Here is a 23,964-nt window from a genome sequence, read left to right as displayed (position 1 = left end):
GGTGAGTATAAATGAATAAATAAATAAAATGAAATGAAGTAAATAAATTAATTAATTTTGGCATGAAATCCTGGTGAGCGTTCGGCCAGATGCAATGCAGATTTATTCAGTAGGGCTTACTCCCTGGTGTGTTTAGAATTGCCACTTAGCTTGTAAGCCTAGATGCACCTACTTAGGAGTAAGTCCCATTGAACTCGATAGCACTATTGAACAAATCTGAATAGACCCACACTGCAAAAGTCACAAGGTATTTTCTTGGATAATTAATATTTTTTAAAAAACTGGAGCTTATGTGTGTTTGCCATATTTTATTAACAAAGGGACTGAATACAGTTCTCAGAAACTCAGTATTTCAGATGATACGTATTTCCCCTGTACTTTCATTGATAAGTGTCATTCTCAAGTATTATATAATTGCCCTTGGCATTAATGGGTGCATAATAGTCAAGAGCTGTTTATATAGGTTTTGAAAACCCATATTTATGCAAATTTCCCTTGATTTCGGATTGAATAAGAATTGCTGAGAAATGAACTTGTTGATATGATTCTTAATAAAAGAGGAAGACAAAGGAAGTGTCATAGTGAGTATTTCAACCATTTATATACTTTCTAATTTGAGCTAAAAAATGATCTTGCAGGCGAATATATCGGCAATACTATAAAAAAAGCAATTTCTTTCAGGCCAGTTTAATTGTAATTTTTTCTTCCGAAGAACCCCCTGAGAGTATAACTCTGTGAATGTGCTGAGAGCTTTCTGGAAGAGGTATCCCGCCTTGCCCTTTTGCTAAACCACAATTCCCAGCGTTCTTTGGCTGTGCATTGTGACAATTAATTCTAAATCTGCCGTACGCATACAGTATGGATGTATTTTGAGAACATTTTAAAGGGACGCACCATCATGCATCTAGGTATGTCATTAACATGCTGTCCCACTTCCAATTAGTTCCAGCAAATGTTGTCGCCAATGATTAGATGCCAGGCCATGCCACTTCTTATAAGGGCTGTGCAGCAAGGTGGGTGCATACTGGATAAATATTCCATTTTCAGCTCTAGCTTTTCCAATATTCTGCATCGTGGTGAAGGCTACAGTGAAACAGCACAGGGATTTTCAGTGGCGCAGAACAATGAAACAACCTTAAGCTGCCTCTTTCTCCTACAGCAGGCAAAGCACAGGGACTGACCTGCTAAGGCAAGGCCAGTTGGGAAGTCAGCTCTGAGATGTAATGTACAGGTTGCAGCTATGCCCTAAAACCCAGCAAACTGTGTCCCAGCAGCCAAGTCGGAACCCAATCGGAGCCTTAATTGCTGCTGGCAGCTGGAGCTCGATGTGACTCAGGCTGTTGCTCAGGGTCACTCTCGACATTACTTCCTTCACGAGTTCTCTGTGAAGCCAATCCGGGCTTGTGCAGACACGAGCAGTTCTGGGGAATGGCTTGCATAAAAAAAAGAGAGCCCAAATGGGTTCAGAAAGCTGCTGCCGGGGGAAGGAGAGCTCCTGCCTTTCTCCCGGGCTTTTTTCTCTATGCAAAAACAGTGAGGGGGGGACAGTTTTTCCATTTCTACTGCCTTATGTGCACAAAATGCCTCCACATGGCAAATGGCAAACTCCCCCCCCCACACACACACTATTTTTGCATGGGGGGGGGAAAGTTCGGGAGAAAGGCAGGAGTTCTCCCTCCCCCAGAAACAGCTTTCTGAGCACATCTGGGCTCCCCTTTTTTTACGCAAGCCATCCTTCAAAGTTGCAGTGTGTCTGTGCAAATCTGGGTTGGCTCCATGGAGAACTTGTGGTAACGTTTAGAATGACCCTCAGTGCTAAAGCATCTGCTTGGCATGCAGGAGGTCTTGGGTTCAATTCCCAGCATATCCAGCTTCAAAGGATGAGTAGGAGGCATGGAGAACCTTTTCCCGAGGTCTTGGAGAGCCACAGACAGGCTAAGTAGACAACGCTGACCTTGAAAAACCAAAGATCTGATCAAGATGGGTAGCCGTGTTAGTCTGTGTCAGTCCCTGGCAGTGAGGTCCCTCAAGCCCTCCACATTTAACACGCAGCTGTTCCAGTTGAAGCAACTTTATTGAGATGCATACAGTACAGGTGTTCACCCAAAGGTGTAGAAATTGACAGAAGTGACAATTCAAACAAAGGTCTGGCTATTATAGGAAAACTTCCCGCCCTCCCGGGTCCATTGACATTCTGGCGCGAAACCCCAAAGAGGTTGCATGGGAACAAAGTAGTTTAGACTACATGAAGTACAAAGGAAATTACTCTCTGGGAAAGTTACAATGTTTGCTGCTAGCAGCTCTTCCCAAGGATGCTTGCTAGAAAAGTGAAAGTACATATTTTCAACAGATAAAGGAGGGGCCCACTGGCTCCTGCAATTGATATCAGAAGTTCTCTCAGATGAGCACACAGAGTTACAGCATGTAATTCAGACAAACAGAATCATACAGCATTGACCATTATAAAATGCAGAACACAAACGTGGCCTGTATGCTGGCATACATGACAGTCTGTCTGTAGCAGTAGAAAAGAGTAGAAAAGATTAAGAGTCCAGTAGCACCTATAAGACTAACAAAATTTGTGGTAGGATATGAGCTTTTGTGAGTCACAGCTCGCTTCTTCAGGATCTGAATCAGGATAAGGTAGATTCCTAGACACAAAAAAAAAAGTGTAAAATGAGTAGCCTGACTGTGTACAAAAAAGATGATACATTGAAAGTGGCACGTATGTGACTTGAAGTCGGAGTCTTGAACAATTGCTCTTCTGGCAGGATGACTTGGATTTGTGTAGTTTCAGTTGTGCAGATGGTAGGAAGCCTTGGGCTGCACAGCCTTCTCCACCCCAAGGAGAATCCTGAAGGTCAAGCTGAGCCTTATTAGAACTGCCTACACGAATAGGCCTTGCTCATCCAATTCATCTGGTTCTTTTTTATGTGGTAAACATATGCATAAAATCTCAAGGCCATAGTGAAGAAATGTGGAGGGTCAAACCAAACTTGATGCTGGAAGCTTTGTGAATGGAACTGTCTACATTTTTTTCTCTTTGAGTAGCAGTTGTGCATGATTTTTGATTAGGATTAGGGTCATGGTGTAAGGGAAAGGGCAATTTTCTCAGCCTGCAATTTGCACTGTACTGACTGATACGGGCCAATTGAACAATTGCCCCATTGGACCTGGGTAGTCCTCAATTGAACACATAGTTTCAGGTACATAACCATGTTGGTCAGCCATAGAACAACAAGATTTCAGTCCAGTGAAACCTCTGAGACCAACAATATCTTCACGGTGTAAGCTTTCAAGAGTCAAAGCTCCCTTCTTCAGCTACAAGCAGGAGTGGTGATTTGAGGTGGGCATAAACCGAAATAGAAACCAAAGTTCATCATGAACTGGGCCGGTTCGTGGTTCGCGAACTGGCGGTTCATCGGTGAACATTTCCAACAAAATGCGATGAACTGTAATGATTTTTAGGGACATTTGTTTGGTTTGTTTTTCGGTTCATCACTGCAGACAGCCTGGTGCCGATCAATCAGTTTCCTAGGCAACAGGGGGATGGGTTTTCTGCAGTCCTTCTGCTAACATATTCACAAACTAAATGAACTGGTTTGTGAACCGGGCAATTTCATGCCGGTTTGTGGTCTGTGGTTCGTGAAACTTGACGTAGCACCATTTTCCCGGTTCGTGCCCATCTCTAGTGGTGATCCCTGAGCCTTAATATCCTAAGCAGGAGGAGGGAGGGGTGAAGCAAAAAAGGGAGTCAGGATGCAGTTGATTAGAGCAGCTTGATTAAAGCAGAGATTAGCATTTGTAGTGGGATAAGAATTCTATATCTCTATTCAGCCCAAGAGGTTCCATTTTTTTCTGAACATTCCAGTGGTGGCTCTTCTCTGTTAGCCATACAGGAGACACTAGCTACAGCAAGGGTAAGTAACTTTTAAATTCCCTCTCATAATGCATTGTTTACCTGTGAAGATGTTGGCGTGCTGGCAAATGAAGAAGGGGTTGTTACTTGGCCAGACTCTTGGAGCAAGCCAAGACCCAGAAGCACCTCAGGCAGCAGCTCAGGGATTTGTGGTGGACCTGACTTCTGGCTTTGTAGGTCTGGGAGGTGACGATAGATGTAAGCCATGCCTTATCACCTTCTCTTGTGCATTTGTTCCCAGCAGTGGACTGCCAGTGCCTCAGTGGCTTGGGTGAAGATATGGCCCTGGGTAACAAGCCAAATAGTCTAGTATGCACCGCTGGCTGGTGCCAGGGTTTCTGGCACCTGTGGCCACCTCATGTGTGCATGCGTGCAGTGCGTGTGCGCCCCTGGACTGTGTGATGACATCACAACATGATGACATCATTATACAGCTGTGCCTGGCCAGGGGCATGTGGCAGCGGCATGGGGCTGACCGGCTGCAGCAGCCACAGGCCACAATTGCCACAATTGGCAGATGTGCCAGGGATTGCCTCCCCCAGGCTTTTAAAATGTATCAGTGGAACTGAGATACTGTGACTGATAAAGATCCATTCAATTTCTAAAACACTGTGTTGCTCAGAAGGTGGCTGTGTGTTGTCTGGTGGAAAATTTGAGAAAACGGTAATGTTAAGTAGAGGGAAAGTAAGGTTTTTTTTTCATTTTCTAAGATAAGGAGTAGAAATGGGTTAGAATTTTCAATAGTACTGAATACTTTTAGAAGGTATGACAACAGCTAGCTATATTAATAAGCATTCTTACTGTTAATAATTTTTTTTTCCTTTTTCTCTTTTATCATTATTAATATAATGAGTAGAAATAGGTATGAATTCTGCATGTGTTGTTTAATATATAAAATATATACTAAGCAGACTTAATTATTACTCTAATCACTACTTTAATATTTATAAAGGTTATGATTTTTGTATTCTGTATTTTAATCATCCTTTGTAGCACACAGTTATATATTTGTCTTGCTTGTCCCTTTTTGCTCCCCTTCTTTTCTGTATTCCCTTTTTGTTTTAATAAAATAAAATATTTTTAAAAAGAAAGAAAACTTGAGAAAACTGTCACTTGGAGACATTTTGACAATGGTTTAGACAACAGGGTTTTTTCTCCAAAAGCTGTTTGTCAACAATAAAAGAGAGAAATAGAAAAATTCCTTAAAGAGTTTATTAAAATGTGCTGAAGAGGAATAGCTTGTTAAATATATCACTATTTTATAACCATTACCTGCTGGCTACGAAGGAATATACTGTCCCAAGTATTATTAGAAAAATAGCAAGGCTGCATTAACAAGGAGGTATTGTTTTTATGAAGCTTCATGCAATAAATCACTGTGCCAAAAAGTGCCTAAAAGAAACTCCAGCATCTCTCTTGATTTTACTCCTCCTTGGAGGATTAATGGGCTCAGCCGATTGCTGTGTTCATCTCTGGCTTCCAGTATTTCACTAGCAATTGGGGTCCAGCATACAGGAGTTTTCCAGTTGCAAAATGGAACGTTCCTGTCTCCTGCTGCTTAAGCCAGGGGCTGTTTATTGCCGCGCTGGAGGAAGGAGGCAGCACCCCCCCACTTCCTAATATGGGCTTGCTGGGAGGGCGGAGCAAGGGCCTTAGGTGGCCGCTCTGCCCTTCCCAGCCTCATTGCAGTAAGTCTCTCGGTCCCCCTCCTCTCCCGGTATTGGTGCAGGATTAGTCGGCTGCTCTTATCAGAGCCAGGTAGGAATTTTCCCCCTCTTTCCAAATTGGCATTGGAAGGGGTATTTTTTTTTGCCTATCTTGCACTTAATTTGGGGGTTGAGGTGATTGGCTAAGGGTGGTGCCTGTTAGCAGTGTCATGGCTGGTTTGAGTTGGAGTAGGGTGCGAGCCGGTGAGCACCCTTGCCTCTTCCCTGTTGATAGAAAGAGGGGCCTGCCTAAAGGGCTGGTACTGCTTTGACGGCGGCCAGATGCAGAGTCTGGATCCAACCCATGGTATTCGAATGGAAGGAAAGGATTCTCATAGTATTATAGTGAAGATAAGAACATAAGAAGAGCCCAGCTGGATCAGACCAGTGGCTCATCCAGTCCAGCATCCTGTCTCATACAGTGGCCAAGCAGTAACAGGGCGCAGAGGCGGTGGCTTTCCCCTGATGTTGCACTGGTATGGGATGGATGATCTGGGAAACACTTCTGCAAATTAGAATTCCTGTGGTTCCCAGAGAACTATATACATTTTAAGATAAGATTTTAAATGCTAAATGTACCTTTTTATGTCCTTTGCATTTTTACGCTGGATTTAATTTTATTGACTGATAAGGATGTATTGTCATTGTTATGGTCTCTGACCGCAAATAAATTCATTCATTCATTCATTCATTCATTCATTCATTCATTCATTCATTCATTCATTCAACACTACTGCAAAGTCTAGGAAAGATCTAGACATTCAGAAAAAAACGCATGTGGGACAACAATTTCAGACTAGGGCTGTTAAGAGAAATTCTCTTAATTCCTCTTTACCCATGTTGTCCCTGAAATCCAACAACCCTTTTCCTCTTTTTGGGGATTTGGAGTCAATTTCTAATCTATTCCTTTTTGATCAACGAGGAATATAAGGTGGGGCAGGAGGGGAGGTCCTGCAAAATGTCAGAATTTCCCTCTGTAGATACTCAGAGGCAGGCGATATCTTCCCAAGCTTCCTGGCTTTCTGCTAGAGCACCACCCTGAGGTGTATAATGTACAACAGCTGCAAGGGCTGAATTTACAAAAAGGCGCCTCGATTTCTTTTTGAAGAGAAACGAAATAGAAATCCTGATCTTAAAAGAGGGGAAAAGAGGAATCGATGGGTAGATCTAAGAAGGTGAATTTCAGAAAAAGTAACTCCCCACCTCATAACAATTCTATTTCAGACTGCAGCTGGGGGAAAGAATGACTAACAGTGCAGTCCTAAGCAGAGTTATACCAGTCTACGCCCATTGGTTCCAATGGGCTAAGACTGGAATAACTCTGTTTAGGATTGTGCTATAAATGCTGGCCTACCCCCCAAATTCACTATGCATAGAAATGTACATCAGGGAATAGGGTTGGCTAGAACCCTTCTCCTAGGCAATATTTTTCTATGTGTATAGTTCTGTTAGCTTCTTCCAGACAAAACTGCTATGGTTTGCTAATGCTGTTGACCACTGACTTTTTAATATTCCTGACAGGATTGAACCCCCTACCCAAAGGCTTGGCTTGCAGTTACTAGATGTTGGCTTGGATGAGAGTTGTGGCCTTCCCTGGACAACTAAGATCTTGCTATAGGCTTGTGCCCTACCATTCTGCTCAATCCCTTTTCCAGCCCAAAGAGCTGTCCTTCAGGGGAACACATTTTTGAACACACGGAGCTGCCGCCTCCTACTGAGTCAGAACAATGACCTATTAAAGTCTTCTCTGGCAGTGATTCTTTGGAGTTTTTTACAACGCCTACTGTCTCATCCTTTTTAACTGGAGATTCCAAGGATTGAACCTGGCACCTTCCACATGCAAAGCAGATGCTCTGCCACTGAGCCATGGTCCCTCTCTTTCTCGTCTATCCCAGGAGGGCTCCTTGGGCTGGAGGAAGGCTTCAGACTTGGTTGAGCAGGGTGGTAAGATACAAGCCATTGCTATCCATGCTGTGATCACATCTAGACTTAACTATCGCAATGAGCTCTACAGGGAGCTGCCGGTTGAACTGAGTTTGGAAGCTTGAGTTGGTACAAAATGCCACCTTTCTCCTTTCCCTATCCTTTTATCTCCTGTCTTAAAACATCTGTGCTGGCTGCCTCTTCACCTCTGGCAAAAGTTTGAGTGCTGGCTATCATCTTTAATCCTCGACATCGCTTAGCATCTGGTAGTGAAAGGGTCACTTGATCCCATGGAAACCTGCCTGTCAAAGATGGCATTGGGTCCAAAGCACCAGCTGTTGAGTGAAGCTGTCAGAGTGGGGCTACCTCACCTCTTCCTTTCTGCTGCATCCATCTGAGCCCATTTCCAAAAATCTGCTTTGGGGAAGGGGTCCAGGGATCCTCAGGAACAGCATGGGTGACCGTGTTGGGGCAAAATGGCACCTTTGGATCCAACCTCTGGCCTCTGGCCTCTGACCTCCAGCAGAGGCCCATTTGAAATACAGTGATTTACTGATGACTAGAGACCGGATCTTCTTTAGAGAAGCACTTCAGCTTTGAAAGACTTTCCCATGGTTATCTACTCTGCGCCTAGCCTTGTTTTAAATGTGAAGTCGAAAAGTTTTTATTCATCCAGGCTTGGGTTGTTGCCGGATGTTTTGTTTGAGTTTTGTTATCCGTGTTTATTTGTTTTGATTCTTTGGCTGAACTGCTTTTTTATATTGTCATTGTTTTTGCAGTGTGGAGAGTCAGTCATTTAGCTGGGGGTTTTATTGGTATGTTTTATAGGGTGTTAAATTAAGATTGTAAGCTGCCTCAAGAGCCTCCGTAGGCTGACAGGTGGAGGATAATGATTTTTTATTTTTATTTTTGTAAATACTAGGTGATGGTGAACCATAGGTGATTGTTTCATGCCTACTAAAGGCGCACCTGAATTCTTTTAAAAAACTCAGTGTGGAAGGTGCTGATACCTGCAACGATCTGCCTAGATATGTGTTTACAGGAATGGTTTTTATAGGGCTGGAGAAAAATATCCTATGTTTTGGAGCTAGCTAAAGAAGTCATCTTCTATGCAGTAGAGTGATTTTAGGGTGCAGTTGTAGCTTTGGGGATGGAACCTGTCTTAGGGCTTATGATGCCTGCTTGCTTGTTTCCCACCTGCTCGATCTGTATAAATTAAATTAATGTTTGTATAAATACATAATACATAAATTAAATGTATAAATTAAAACAGTAGAAATGTCCAATAATATCACTAAAATAGAAAGCAGATGCTGTAAAGTTGTCCTGAATGTTCTAACAATAAGGAAAGTACAAAATGTGAAATAGTCCCCCAATTTATGTGTTCAGCAGGGGGTGGCAATAGCCTGTAAGTAGACCAGAATGAGCTTCTGCCACTAAGCTGGTAGCCTCATGATTAAACCTGGCCCACTGTGAGTGCTCTATCAGCTAGGGGTCCAGTTTGTACCATTTCTCAGCTGTGACAAAGTTCATACAGAAGGCCATCTTCCTGGTGGATGAGAGAGGTTCACATCACTCTTCTACTGTACCTTTCAGTGCTGTCCCTGCCTGAACACATGAGCCAAGGCATGCGCCTGTGTTTGTACACGCACTCTCCAAAGTGTTCTATAGATTCTTACTGGTACAAATAGTAAAAGGATGTTTGTTTTCTTTTGTTCTAGGCATTTCCTGGAAATAAAAATTCTGACACTGTGGTGCGACATGATCTACAGCATCCAGTGATTGCACGCTATGTACGGATACTTCCTCTTGACTGGAGTGGAGAGGGTCAAATTGGGCTCAGGATTGAGATCTACGGCTGTCCATATTGTAAGTCCTTTGAACTCTGTTCTTCCATTTCTGTTTTCTCGTAGGTCTTTTTTACCTTACGGGATATTGCCCTGTGATGATGAAAACAAGTATGCGCCAATGCATCAGTTTCCCTTTGAGCATGAAAAGGCCCAGATGTTATCTCTACGATGTATGCAAACTATAGCATATATAATACAAGTGGGGATCCATGAGGATTTATGGAGGAGGCAAAATCCTATTGCAGCTACCAGCTGTTCTTTGTTGATTCTGGTTCTCCCATGCCTCACCAATACTGATTCCATTTTCTTCCTCTACATATTATCTTTGGCTCCATCCTTCTCTTCATTGTCTTCGGTTCTATCCCCTTCCTTTTTGTGCTACTGGTTAGCACCGCTGTCTCAATGTTTCTGTTTTTAGGATTTTTTGGATGTGCAGGCTTCACTTTTAAGGTACTGGAGGGGGGAAATTTCTCCCCCAATTCTTTTTAGAACAAATTGTACTTACTGCAAATCTGAGGATATCCCTTGGGTTTGCAGAACCCTAAATTGCTGCTGTAGCTGGCAGCATTGTATAGCTTTTATGATCCTCACAAGGGCCAGCCCCAGTTTTTAGATAAAGGGGTAATATGTCATAGTGGCTGAGCTGTGAACCAGGCAGTTCCTGGTTAAAATCATGGCTCTTCCATGAACTCACATTGGCCTTTGGCAAGCTGTTGTCTCTCAACCCATTAATCTGCATTGTGGGAATAATGATACTGATTTGTTACACGGAGAATATATGGGAAGCAGTTTGAACACTTGATATATGCCACAGTTAGCTTTCTGGCATTATAATTCTAGACCTAAATTTCTAGGCACATTTTTATTTTTTACAGTTGTGGCATGATAATCTTCGTTATTGTCAGTCATTCTTCTTGCTCTGTACGGCTGCTGCTGTCGAGAAAAGTATTGTAGCGTTCTGAACAAACTGGTGTGGGAACAAAGCATTTAGAGCATGTAAGGAAAGTATATCGAAAGCCCTAAGGGGAGTAAATGGATAATGAAATTCATGGGTTTATACTCATGTCTGTCATATCAAAACTCTGTAGGTTTCCTTAATATTTCATATTATTTCTGGAAATGATTCAATTCTTGCTCCCAGCCATACAGGACAAGAATTCTAGGCATCAGTGTAAACTGTGCAATGAATCTTCTACCAAATTGTACCTTTGTCCATTGAGCTGCAGAGGGTTTGGGAAACAACCTCCTTCAGTCCTATCACATGTGCTAGTTATATTACTGGAACTAGAGCGGCTGTTCAGACATACTAATAGCAATGGTGACAATTGTTATCCTTTCTTTTCTCCAAGAAGCTGTAGTGTAAGCAGTCAGACTTCCCCCCATCACTGCTATGAGGGCAGTTAATAGATGGATCATCATAAACATCCTTTTTACCTGATCGCAGGCTGAAAGTTAGTTCAGTCCTATTCCTACACTGATTCCGCACACATTGGATAATGCACTTTCAATGCACCTTAGCAATTGTTTAGAAGTGGATTTTCTCTTTCAAACACTAAAAATTCAGTTCCAAATGGTCTCTAAAGAGGATTGGAAGTGCATTATCCAACGTTTGTGGAATCAGCCCTAGGTATGCATTTAATGTGCCCCTTCACAGCCCAGCCAGAGCATGGAATCCCATTCTCATTGACCCAGAAACAACTCACGGTGAAGCCATGATCAGGGTACATCTTCATTTCTGGATGGAGTTCATTTTTGAAGGTTGCAGTAAAAAGCACTGCATTCCTCCACCTCCATTGGAGAGAAGTGATTACAGAGCACAAAGGCAGGAAAAAGGCAATAAAGTTCACAGTAAGGCGGGAAAGTTGACATTTCCCACGCATCCCTGGAGGAAGGTGTATCTGACTACAAATCCCATGAGTCTGTTTTAAAAGGTGCAGACCCCACTATCTAGCATTATCTAAGGCTAATACACAAGCCTTCTTATCCTGCTATAACAGCACACCCTTCTTCATATATCATAAGCCGAAGGCACCGCCAAAGCGAATACCAACCAGACAGGAACCTGGAAAATTACCAGAGAGAGAGAGAGAGAGAGAGAGAGAGTCAAGAGCGGCTGACTGATGCCCCTCCATGCCCCAGATATTACGGCGATGAGGTCTTCCAAGAAACTCCTGACTTACCTTGTCAATGCCTGATCTTACTTCCCCACTCCCATTTACCCTAATCAAGCTATTCAGCAAACCTGGTAGCTTTTTCCATCCAGCACTTACAGGGTCATAAAACACTTTTTCTCCTATACTCCACCTCAGATAGGACCCATCAAACCTCTCCCAAATTATTGTCCAACCTGTGGACAACCTATTAAGTTATTGTTTTTGGAGAAAATATTGGCTTGCCCAGGGAGCATTTTGCCCTGTAACTAGACTCCCTAGCCACCAGTGATCCATCCACACACACACAAAGTCGTTTGGGCCTCTTCTCTTTTTCTCCCCATGAAATGCTGGTCATTTTGCTACAGCCTTTGTGGACCCCTGCCTTCAAGACTGGTAACTATCACCCTCCTGAAACTGCCTTCTTCCCCTTTCCTCTCTGATTTTCTTAGCCTTGTATGGGTTCTGTGTGTGATTTTCTGTACATTTGACATTTTATTTCTCTTTATTTAAAAAAAAATCTTCCTGGCTTACTTGAGAGCTCTCTTAAAGCAATAATCCCCATAAACTTAGGTCAAAAATCCCCCCTATCCGCTCTCATTTGCCTCCCTTAAGCTAATTCCTAAAACTAATTAGGAGACCACCTGTTTGGGTAACAGTAGTAGATAGTTTACAACAATCTAAAAGATTAAGAACCAGAGGAGTCTCAAAGCCAAATTTCCCATGTCCAAACCAGCTATATATTGTGATGACTATGTTATAGGAGATACTTCTGTCATTACCATTTCTCATCCAAATTTTGTAATATGAGTGTGAAGGAACCATGTAGTCAAGGCTACTATTGATTGACAGGCAGGCAGGCAGGCAGGCCTGGTGTCTGTCTGTCTCTGTCACATTCATATCCTACCCTCCCCCGAAAGAGCTCAGGGTTAGGGTTGCCAGCCTCCAGGTAGTAGCTGGAGAGCTCCTGGAATTACAACTGGTCTCCAGGCCACAGAGATCAGTTCACCTGGAGAAAATGGCTACTTTGGGGGGTGGACTCTATGGAATTCTGCCATGCCAAGGTCCTTTCCCTCCTCAAACCCCACTTTCTCCAGGTTTCACCCCCCGCCCCGATCTCCAGGAATTTCCCAACTTGGAGCTGGTAACCCTACTCAGGGTACATGATTTTCTCTCCTCCATCTTATCTTCAGGTAGGTTAGATTGATAGAGAGTGACTACCATAAATAATAACTGAAATTATTGTTGAAAGGCCTCTTGTCCAATCATGTAGTATTTTCCAAGCAGGCCAAATGTTTGTACAACGGGCCCTAATCATAAGCCAATATAAGCCCTCTTCTACCATCAGCACCTAGAAAGTGATCTGAAGTCAGTTGTATTTGCTACCGGGGGGAGGGGGACCAATAATCTTTCTTAATAATAAATAACAGGTTCTTCTTCACTTAGCAGTAGGCTATTTTTTTTTTAAGAACAGAACTTCATAAGAACAACAGCAATATCCAGTGCTTTGTCTTAAAATTCTCTTCACTGGCATCTTTCTAGCACTTTAGTGGCTGTAAATAATGCTCCATTTCTAAGTCATTAAAAAGAAAGGAGTTTCTGAAACATGTGGCCTTTAAAGCAAGTGGATGGAAAATGCAGTTGCCCAAGTGTCCTTTCATTCTGCTGTGGCAGGTAAAGGTGGGGCATTTACCTTTCAGGAATCGCCAGCTCATCTGTTCTGCATAGCCTTTCAAGCTGTTTGCTTGAGTGAATGCCCGTAACGGCTCCATTTGGCATTCTGCTGCTTTCTCGCTTTTTAAGCAGTGACTGAGCAGTTTGTCCACAGTGACTTGATCGCCTGGGAAATCAGGTGCTGCTCTTTCTGAAATGGAAAAGTTCATCAGATTTAAGAGTTGGAGGGCTTGTTTCCATGCTGCTGGTCCACCTCTGTGTGTGATTCTCTGCATGCCTGGAATAAAATATGAATCATAACTATAGTAGGGTTTTTTTTAGCTTCATACATATCGATCTGTTACATGCCACTTGCATTTCCTCTTTGGTAAGGCACCCAGGGTAGGGTGGGGTGACAGGAGGTAGCTTAAGGAACAAAGTATGGTTTTGGTATGAATGAAATATTTCCTTCTGGCCCTGAGCATCAGTTATTTCAGAGAGGTGGTAGGTGATGAACCAGGGTACTACTGCACAACTGGACTTCTGGCTCCATTATGGACTGTCCCTTCTTCAAGGTGCTCATTAGGGGAGCATAAAAGAAGCTTTTGCCAGTCCCTAACACTCACCATCCAGACTGATAGTGGAAGTCATGAGATACTCCTGCAAGGCTTACCTGCAACCTACAACCTCCAATGTGCAGAGGAGGTACACAGGGTGCAGAATTGCTACAGATGGGTAGTCAAAGATGATGTTTCCCTTTTTAAAAAAAGAAAAGAAAAGCTGGTGTTTCAGTTACTGACTCACACAGGCAGCCGGCAGGGGGAAGTTCCCAAGTTGTCAGAGCAGGACAAATCACAGTTCCAAGGCACAGGTTAGACAACACTGACAGCCTTTGTGTCCAAAGCGGGTATTCCAGAATCTAGTCCACAATAACAGGCCAAGGTCAGAAACGAGAGACTCAGTTCCAAACACAAGCAGCAAGGTCAATAGTAGACAAATGCATTGCTTCCACATAGCCACACCTTTCTCTGCTGCTTTTAAGCTTCATGCTGCCCAGCTACCTGTGCTGCATCATGCACTTGCCAGCCATCTCAGTCCTGCTCCTGCAAGCACTCATCATCACTGTTGATGCTGGGCCAGTGTTCTGCTGCTATCTGTGCCTTCTGGCTTGAAGGTCTCTCCTTGCCCTCCTCTGACAGCATTTCCGAGGCTCTGGTGACAAGAGAGGAGAGCTGGTCAGTGCCTGGCTCTCTGTTGCCAGCCCAGGGCTGGGAAGCTGAGGGGCCGATGTGCTGGGACCTGGTTGTGGGTCCATGTCTGATCCTTCAGAGACTGCCTCCTCCTGCAGTGCCTCTGCCACTGGCTGTGGATCTGGGACAGGTTCACCAGCTGCCTCTTCCTCAGAAGAGACCTCTGTGTCTCTCTGCTCTGCTGGGCTGGTCCACAACAGCTGGTTAGATCCAATCCTATGTGTCATGTGAGTTCCCTTGCCATTGCTACCAATGGAAGAGCTTCTGCCTCTTTCTTGGAATGTGTGATTGTTTCATCAATATCAATAACTTTATTAAGATGAGATTCTTGTAAATATATTTAAAGCACCTGTACCATGGCTTTTAGTTTGTAGTTTTCAGTGTGAGAAATAAGGTATATACTTCAGTCTGATGTGCATATGGTTTCCTTTTCTACACTGCAAAGATGGATCCATTATTTCCTCTTTGAATAGAGACGTGGGTCTATTTGTCAATAAATAATCTTTTTATCACATGTGCAGAACTTGCATGGCAATTAAAGAAAGTGGTTTTCGAAACAATAGGTCTGATTGTTCGCAAAGCAAGTGGTACAACTACAGATTCAAATAAGGAAGTAATTAGAAGCCATATGTTGTTCCCTTGCATTTACAGTGCCTATTGTGTTCACTGTGTAAATCGGAACATTGCAAAATTAAGTAAATTCATATCATTTGCAAACTTGAAAGGAAGACCAGATTTTTCTACATTGCTAGACAATTCTTAGAGATTAATGTTTGCAGTGAAGAGGGGGCAATGCTAGAAAACATTTCCATAACACATGTTCAGGTTTTTATACACACTTATTAGGACTTGAACATCTAGCTTCAGATGTCAACATGTTTGTTGGGGAATCATTCATTGATACGGCAAACAACACCGAAGCAGAAAATGGCCCCAAGACAAAGGGCCTCACTCTCTGCTTATGTAGTAAACAATTTTGCTGAGAGCTCATCATGCCCTTCTTCCTCCTCTTCCTCTTCTTCCTCTTCTTTTCCTCCTCCTCCTCTCCTCCCCATAATGACAATGACATTCTATTTCATGATTCCTTTGTAGATCGAATCTCCACATTCCATGCCATTGTTAGCTAGTTTTACGTGGAAAATTTACATACCCAGTTTTGAAATCAACACCTGCCACATCTTGCATTATAGAGCAAAGCCTCTGTCTGAAAAGCATATGAGCTTGTGGAACTGTAGGTATGAACTATGGGTATAATAAAATGACCAGATTAAATTGGAAAGCAGCAGCACTAGATATTTAGAGCCATTCTGCAAGGGAGATATGTCTATTCATTTATGCTGTCATTGTCAAAAGACAATATCTAATATATTCTTTATTTCTCTACACTGATGTCCAATGGATGCCTTCTATTTATGATTAGTACATCGTACTTTTGTCATGATCCTTTTGTCCATAGACAAAAGGTTTTAGTTTGTTATCAAGCAAATGGGTATAACAGGTCAATTGCAATTTAAAATCACTTGATGAACAAAAGCAGGAGAAAAGAATATTCCGTATGTCAGGCTTGACATGTTAGGTTATTTGTATTTGAGGAAGAACGTTTGCTTCAGAACATAAAATTCAACCATACTTGTAAGTGCTTCCACAATAACATACTTGTAAGTGCTTCCACAATAACATACTTGTAAGTGCTTCCACAATAACTTTGTTATTTATGGATCATTGTTGATGCACCCAGTTGTTGATTGAAAAGTATAATGGGGTGTCTATTTATTAATTGTTTAAAGCAAAGGAGCTCATTTCTTTTCTTCTTGTGCTGTCTGAGCACACAATTATTTATTTCTTTTAAATTATATGTGCTGTTGGTGGCTGCTTACATTATACCTGTTCTAAAATAGATTTTTTAAAAAATTAAAAATGAACAAACATATTTCAGTTTTCTCTGTAATAATAGCTGTGGTGAGGAGAGGGTCTTTGTACCTTGTGCTCAAGACTGCAATGGCCATCTCTGATTCTGCTCTATAAAGAATACTGAGGCTACTGCAGTACATAGAATGGTGGAAGTGGATCCAACTCTCTGTACATCTCACCGGTGATAAAATAGAGGAAACCATGAGTGCCACATGGAGTTCCTTGGATAAATGGCAGACTATGCTGGAAGAGGAAGATTAACGTCGTCCCTTCCTCAGGTTTCAGAGGGGGACAAACCAGAAAGTTAGAAAGAGAGAGGTCAGGGATCTGTTTACTGCCCTGGCACTATCCTTTGATGTGTATACTGCTAATCTCAGGAGTTCCTCATCATGATGCTTCTTCTTCCTCTCTTTGTCTCATTCTCCATTCATAACCTTCTCTCTTCACCAACTTGCATGATGGATGCAGGACTAAATAGATAGATAGGGATCTATCTTTCCTCCTTTCTATAAGAGTATGGAGTTCCCACAACAAAGAACTCTCATTTCTTTTCTAAACCTAAGCCAAGTCTCTGAGTGTAAGTTTATTGCTTTCTCTGTCATGCACACTAGCCCTCAAAGTGCCTATACCCATCACATACTTCCCTGAAAATGATGCAACTCTACTAATAGACTAGAGCTGTAACTATAATAAAAATGAAAAGGACATGAAACTTACTCCACACAGATTTTCTAATGCAAGGACCCCAGGTCCAGTCTATGGCCCAGCTAAGACAGTTTAGTTCAACTGGGATTTATGTGATCATCTGAATGCAGGCCTGTTCCACTTACTAGTTAGAATGATGATAGTTTCAGATGGGTGGCCATGTTGGTCTGCAGTAGAAGAGAGAGTCCAGTGGCTCCTTAAAGACCAACAAGATTTCCAGGGTATAAGCTCTCGAGAGTCAAAGCTTCCTAGGCTGGAAATCTTGTTGGTCTTTAAAGTGTTACTGGATTCAAACCTTGGTCATCCACCCTCAGTCTGCAACCATGGCTTGAACTTAGTTTATTAACCATGGTTTGGTTTCTCATGATGTACAGACGTTTACATCTTGGCTTAATCCTGGCTTATTCATCAACAGTTCCCTGGCTTCAGAGATGCCGGACCAGAGGGAAGGTGATGAAACCAGATTTGCCTAGTCAAACCAGGGATTGAGTGAGCATCTGTGACTAGAGATGGACATGAACTGAAATATGAACCAAAATTAAACACAAACCAGGCCGGTTCGTGGTTCGCAAACCGCAGTTCATCAGATCCCATTTCTGATGAACCACCACAAACTTTAGGCTGGTTCATTTGGTTTGTTTTTTGGTTCGTGACTGCAGACAGCCTGGTGCCAATCAATCAGTTTCCTAGACAACAGGGGATGGACTTCCTGCAGACCTTCTTCTGGCCTGGAAGTGGCCTTCTTCTGGCCCGGAAGTGATGGTTTTCTGACCCGGATGTGACGTTTTCACGAACCAAACAAACCGGTTCATGAACCAGGGGCAGGTTCGTGAAAGTTCGTGGTTCGTGAAATTTGACCAACACGAACTGCATGGGTCGGGTTTTTTTCTGGTTCGTGCCCATCTCTATCTGTGACCCAGATCTCACTTTCACAAATTAATTATCATTAAGCCATGGTTTTGCATAGTGCCTGAGCCAAGCCTTATATATCTGCACGTAGAAGACTGTGCTTGCTGTTATATTATCATTCTCTGGAAACCGCCAACTGATTTGAAAAGGATCTGTTCCACATGGTAATACAAGAAACAAGGTTCTGCCGGAGACTTAATGGCTTACGTTGAGTTGTTGATGAGTGTCTCTTTTAAATTCCTTGGTATCTTCCTGTAGATAATTGTTCAGTGGAGACAATCACTTTTAAGCAAACTGATTCACTGCTACCCTTTTATTGACTACTGAGTTAAAAGAGCCCAGAGGAAGCTTTGGGGAGCTGTGCGTCTCTTGGAGGTTTATTACTGCAACTTTTCTCCTGCTGACCTCGTCACTCTTTGTTCTGTGCTCTGAGCTGTCTTCCATTAAAGTCTCTCCCGTGACCTCTCATTTTCTTGCCCCAAGTGAACAGTTCTGCGATTCCATCTCTTCCTGTTTCAGCTTTCTAATTACTGCAGTGCCAAGTCACACATCCCATCCAGGAGACTGTCAACGGAGCTTAAGGGACTCTTGTTCCCTTTTGCATGATAGGGAAATTAATGCAAAGCCACTGGGGAGTAGAGTCAAGGCTTTCTTTGATGCCACGGCTTCAGTTCCTTCTGGTGGCAGAAGGTTTTTGAGGTCAGGCACCTGAACTTTTCCTGCTTTGGTTTGGAAACATGTTACAGAATTTTGTGGCACTCAATGCAAGGAAGACTGAATTGACTTCACTGGAGTGACTCATTTCCTTTAAACTGAAGCATAAGCATTCAGTTGAATGAGATCTTAATGAGTACTAAATTACTATGTATAGCAATTTTTCCCTTTGGTGTCAAATAAGAACCAGCTAATGCAAAAATAGCATTTTCACGTACACACGAATTCCTTTTATGCCTCTGATGGATTGTGAACATCAGGCTTAAAGATCTTCAATTAGTATTTCTCAGTTGAAAGAAGATGTTTGATGTATAGTTTGAAATTGATCGTTATTTTCAAAAGCATTTGAATTTTTTGTGTCAGAACTGCACTCCAAATGTTGACTGGAATCCAAGCAGTGAGTTGTGATTTGAGAACTTTGCCAGAACGGTGATCTTTACAGCATGGTTTTAAATCACCATCCGGTCCCCTGGATTCACTCATTGTACATTTAACTTTCTGCTTAACAGCCTTTGGAAGTTTGGCATGTACATAGAACTTCATAACCAGAATGTTCCAAATATAACACTCTCATATAACACTTCCCCCCCCCACAAGGTATCTGTTTGGTTTGAGTAACCGGAAATAAATGAGATTAGTCCCTCTTATTTCAATAGCAAGTTTAAAACGTGCCCAATGCAACCCTATGCAGAGTTTTGCCACACTGAGTTCAGTAAGCTTAGTATTTCTAAAGGATTGTTATTGGTGTGTACCTCAGCTTAGCTGTATTTGAATGGCAGGAGAGTGACATTTGGCTGCCAAGAAGATCTTTTCTAGAGGAGTTGAGTAAACTGTTCTTTAAAAGTCATACATTCATAAGAGAAGGGCTGTTCAGTACGTCGAATAGCCAGGTGCATTGTGATTCGTCTTGGAATTCTAAACAAGAACCTTTAGATTTATTCTTTCTAATACCTGAGTCTGCTTTTAACAGCATAGAAATAAGGTCAATTCTAAACACCATCAGTGAAATAACTCTCTGTGACACTGAGTTTGCTATAGATACAGTGAGGGAATTTAAATGATTGATCTTCTGTCATAATGCAGGCATTAAATATGGTAGGTGAGTAAACCTAACTCAAGTTTTTATCACATTTTGCCGTAGAAGTTTATAAACCTCAGCAAGCTCACATACCTTAAGGTTATCATACCCTGGAGAGATTCGAACTATTTTTTTTTCATGTACTTTACGCTTTATTTTAGTGCATGAGCAAAGCTAGTAGTTGTATAGCAGTAATTGTTAAAAACAATTCAAGATTCTACTAGTATCTTCCTTTTGACCGTGGCTGCCATGAACATTTATGATATGTTCCTAACTATATTGAGGATAATTGGCTTGAACAGACAGCAAGTTTGCAAATGTTATTAAAGGACTTAAAAATCAAAAAGGGCAGTTTAATTGCACAGGTTGTTCATAAAGGGTTGGATCCAGCCAGTTTTTCCACTCAATCTCGCCTAATTCCTCTCTCATCCTGCATGGCCTTTGTATGTGGAGGTCTCATGACTGTCAGCATAGCCATTTGGGGTGATCAAAAAGGAACACTTCTCTTTTCTCCATCAAAAAGGGTGATTGGACCCAACTCAAGGAAGCTGGCTGTGCATACAATATGCTGCAGTTATTCAGATCTGTACCGCTATCTGTTGATGAGAACGCGGATAATGATGGGCAATTTTGGGTAGTAATAATAACAGGCAATACTTATAGAGTGCTAAAGCAGGTGGATGTACATGAATAAGGGTACTCCCAATTTTCCTTCTGATTGGGCAGCACATTTTACCTTGGGTCAGTCACAGCTCTTCCGAGCTTTTTCAGCCCTGCCCACCTCACAGGGTGATAGTTGTGAGGATAATAATAATACACTTTGTAAACCACTCTGAGTGGGCATTAAGTCGTCCTGAAGGGTGGAATATAAATCAAATGCTATTACATGACAAGTAGAAAAGATCAAGTAGCACCTATAAGACTAACTAAATTTGTAGTAGGGTATGAGTTTTTGTGAGTCACAGCTCACTTCTTCAGATGAAGCTAGAATGTGGGCCCATCTGTCCTCCTCATATCTCGGTAAGTGGAGTGATTTCAGATGACGAACGACAATAGCAGGTAAATGACAAAAGCCAGTGAATGACATGAGCAGGCATGATTGGATAAGGTGGGGTATACAGAGGGGTGGTGAATGTGGAGAAATCAGCATTGTTGATGAGGCAGGAAGCCTAGGTCTTGATTTAGTCCAGGTGGATGCATTGCCTTGAGCTTCGCTATCAGTTGCAATTCAGCAATTCATCTGAAGAAGTGAGCTGTGACTCACAAAAACTCATACCCTACCACAAATTTTGTGAATCTTATAGGTGCTACTGGACTCTTTTCTACTGCTACAGAGTAACTTGGCTACCCATCTTGATCTATCTACATATGACAAGGTGGTTCATTTCTTTCTCTTGGTTCCAATGTCCAATGCAGTCCCCATTCTCCAGTCTTCATGGTGAGCTATTTTCACTATACTACAATGCGGATTTCTACCCAACCCCTGGTACATCTCATTTCATAGGACACACACAAGTCTCTGTATTTTATGTGAATTGTGAAAAATCTATTTAAAATGCTATCCCTCCCTCTATAGCTGTGATGCCCAAAGTTGCTCTCACCTACCCAACTATGAGGATTTATTTTCAGAGGCCTGAGTACTGTTTATGGGCATCTGAATAAATATCAGCATTAACTCTGGTGTCTTGAGAGTAGGGAAAAAATGTAAGATTTTCAACAATAAGGTTAAGGCATGATTTATAAGCAATAGGATCCACTTAATAAGCATTTCAGAAAGATCAATAAGCATTTCAGAAAGATCCCTGTATTGGGAGAGATAATATATAAATTATATAGTTTAATCTTGTCTTACCAGCTCATTTACGATGTTGGTGTTTGTGGAAAGGTATAGATTTTCCTCTGTCTGACTAGGATGTAGGAGAGGCTGAATGACTCCAAAGGTACAATCTTGGCTTTACCGAAGGCTCCAGAGACTTAGAACTTTACACATGTCACTTTCAATTTTAAAAAGTTCAGATCAAGGGCATAATAAATACCCTCCCCGCCCCAAAACAGACACAATACATGGAATATTCATGTTTATAGTTTAATTAAATGACAATGATAATGAGAGCTTTCAGTGGTTTCGGCTAGGGAAAGATACAAATATTTAAGACATTTTCAGAGGCAAATGATGATTGTGTGATGAGCGCTGCTTCTTTTGGTGCCAGACATAAGGACATACCAATTGCCTCACTGGACTAGAACGAGGCCTATACTGTAGTCTAGCCTTCTGGGTCCGACAGCAGCTGGCCAGATAGCTCCAGAGGTTCCCAGGCAGGGACTGCAGGTGAGGATCATTCTTTCTATGGGAACTCAGGGAAGCTGGAGTGGCCATCCTCATGGCAATCCCTGTTCAATATGGTAGAGTGTGCGGATGAACTGAGAGCTAGTTTGGTGTAGTGGTTAAGAGTGTGGGACTCTAATCTGGAGAGCCGGGTTTGATTCCCCACTCCTCCACTTGAAGCCAGCTGGGTGACCTTGGGTCAGTCACAGCTTCTCAGAGCTCTCTCAGCCCCACCCACCTCACAGGATGTTTGTTGTTGGGGGACAATAATGACATACTTTGTAAACCGCTCTGACTAGGTATTAAGTTGTCCTGAAGGGCCGTATATAAATCGAATGTTGTTGTTGTTGTTGTTGTTGTTACCAATGTGGCATGCGTGCTTCTTGCCCATGGTGGGATGCATGTCATTCGAGCGTGTGAATAATACCAGCTTGTAGGAAGGATGGATTGCATGGGAATTTTCTGAATGATTCCACAAGCAATCCTAAACAGGTCTACTCAGAATCCCACTCAAGTCTAAGTAGTGGGCGAGCTCCTTGTAGATGCGACAATTCTCAAAGAATCAGCCCTGTGCAAAGCACAAGAGCACTCCTGCAGCTTGTGCAATAACGTCACTCCCGGAAGTGACATCATCATATCTGTCAGGAGCATGTGCGCTGCTCTTTTGCCCAGGGTGCCCTTTGATGGTGGGCAATCACCGGGTGGCTTGAAAGCTCCTGCTGGTTGGGCACCTGGGATCCTACCTTAGACACATCTACAAATTTTCAACTTTAGTAAGAACACAATGAAACCTGAATTCAGATAGTCTGACTCACAGCACCGGCCTGTGCATGTTTCCTCAGAAGTAAGTCTCATTAAGTTCAGTGGGGCTTACTCCTAGGTGAATGGGCACAAGAGTGCCACTTTGGTCTTGGTCAGTTGCAGTTTTCCATTTGAATGGGCTGAGCTCCAACCACAATTCTACAGGTTGAAATAGTGGCTGACATGACATGAGGAACACAGGGAGTGCATCATGAACTATCTTTAGTCCCTCAGTACGAACATAGGATTCTTATTTCCCTACAGATGCTAATTTCTGCTCTTATCATAGTGCATTATGTCATTGTACCTTTACATTCCAATGCCCTTCCTTGCAACACCCCTTCTACCTTCTGGATGAGGTATAATGACTCAGGGATCTCCATTCATGTTTGTCTCTTGAAAGCTCATACCTTGTAAATCTTGTGTGGCACTCCCAGCTGGCGGCAACAGCCGCTACAGCTGGGGGCCGTAATTTGCCCTTCCGGATGGAGGAACAGGCAGTAGCGGCACTTTCCCCTCGTACGGGGATCTGTGCAAGGGGCAGAGCTAAGCTAGCCATTTGCTACTGCTTCGCCCCTCAGTGTTTCAGTGTGCCTCGTGCTCGGCCCACCCACCTCTCCCTATTTCAGTGCAGGATTAGCCGGTTGCCATTTATTGGGACCAGGTAGAAATTTTTTCTCCTCCCCCGTATTGGCTCTTGGGTGGGGAGTTTTTTGCCTACCTTGTACTGTTGTGTTGGGGTGGCAATTGGCTATGGTGGGTCGAGTTTCTTTCCCTTGGCAGGTAGGAGTTGGGAAATATGAGCGGGCCGGTGACTACCCTTGGCATATCCCCATTGGTGGGGATTGTGGTCTGTCAGGAGCGGCTGGCTACTGTACGACCCAGTTGTGAGGTCAGATGCCCTGGTGTGAACCCCTGGACAAGCTGGTCTCCCCCAGCAGCTGCATGGCTGGGTGGGGGAGCTTTAAGAGGGTGAACCACTTAGCCAGGCCAGCCAGGCCCCAGCCATACCATGGATGGCTCACACCCGGGGCTGTCGGGGTCGCCCATACAGGTCAGGGTGGAGGTC

General features: G+C 42.9%; 1 protein-coding gene across 1 annotated transcript in view; it reads left to right on the top strand.

Annotated features, from left to right (window-relative positions):
- Nucleotides 1-23,964, top strand: part of CNTNAP2 (contactin associated protein 2) — a 1,091,545-nt gene that overhangs the window by 254,750 nt on the left and 812,831 nt on the right. Inside the window, exon 4 of the mRNA XM_054990911.1 lies at nt 9,270-9,417. Within this exon, the coding sequence (XP_054846886.1) occupies nt 9,270-9,417 (148 nt within the window). The remainder of the gene's footprint in view (nt 1-9,269; nt 9,418-23,964) is intronic.

The sequence above is a fragment of the Eublepharis macularius genome, chromosome 11 (genome assembly GCF_028583425.1).
Source record: "Eublepharis macularius isolate TG4126 chromosome 11, MPM_Emac_v1.0, whole genome shotgun sequence".
Taxonomy (NCBI): Eukaryota; Metazoa; Chordata; class Lepidosauria; order Squamata; family Eublepharidae; genus Eublepharis; species Eublepharis macularius.
Note: the sequence above shows the minus strand (reverse complement) of the source record. Positions and strands in the feature narration are given on the sequence as shown.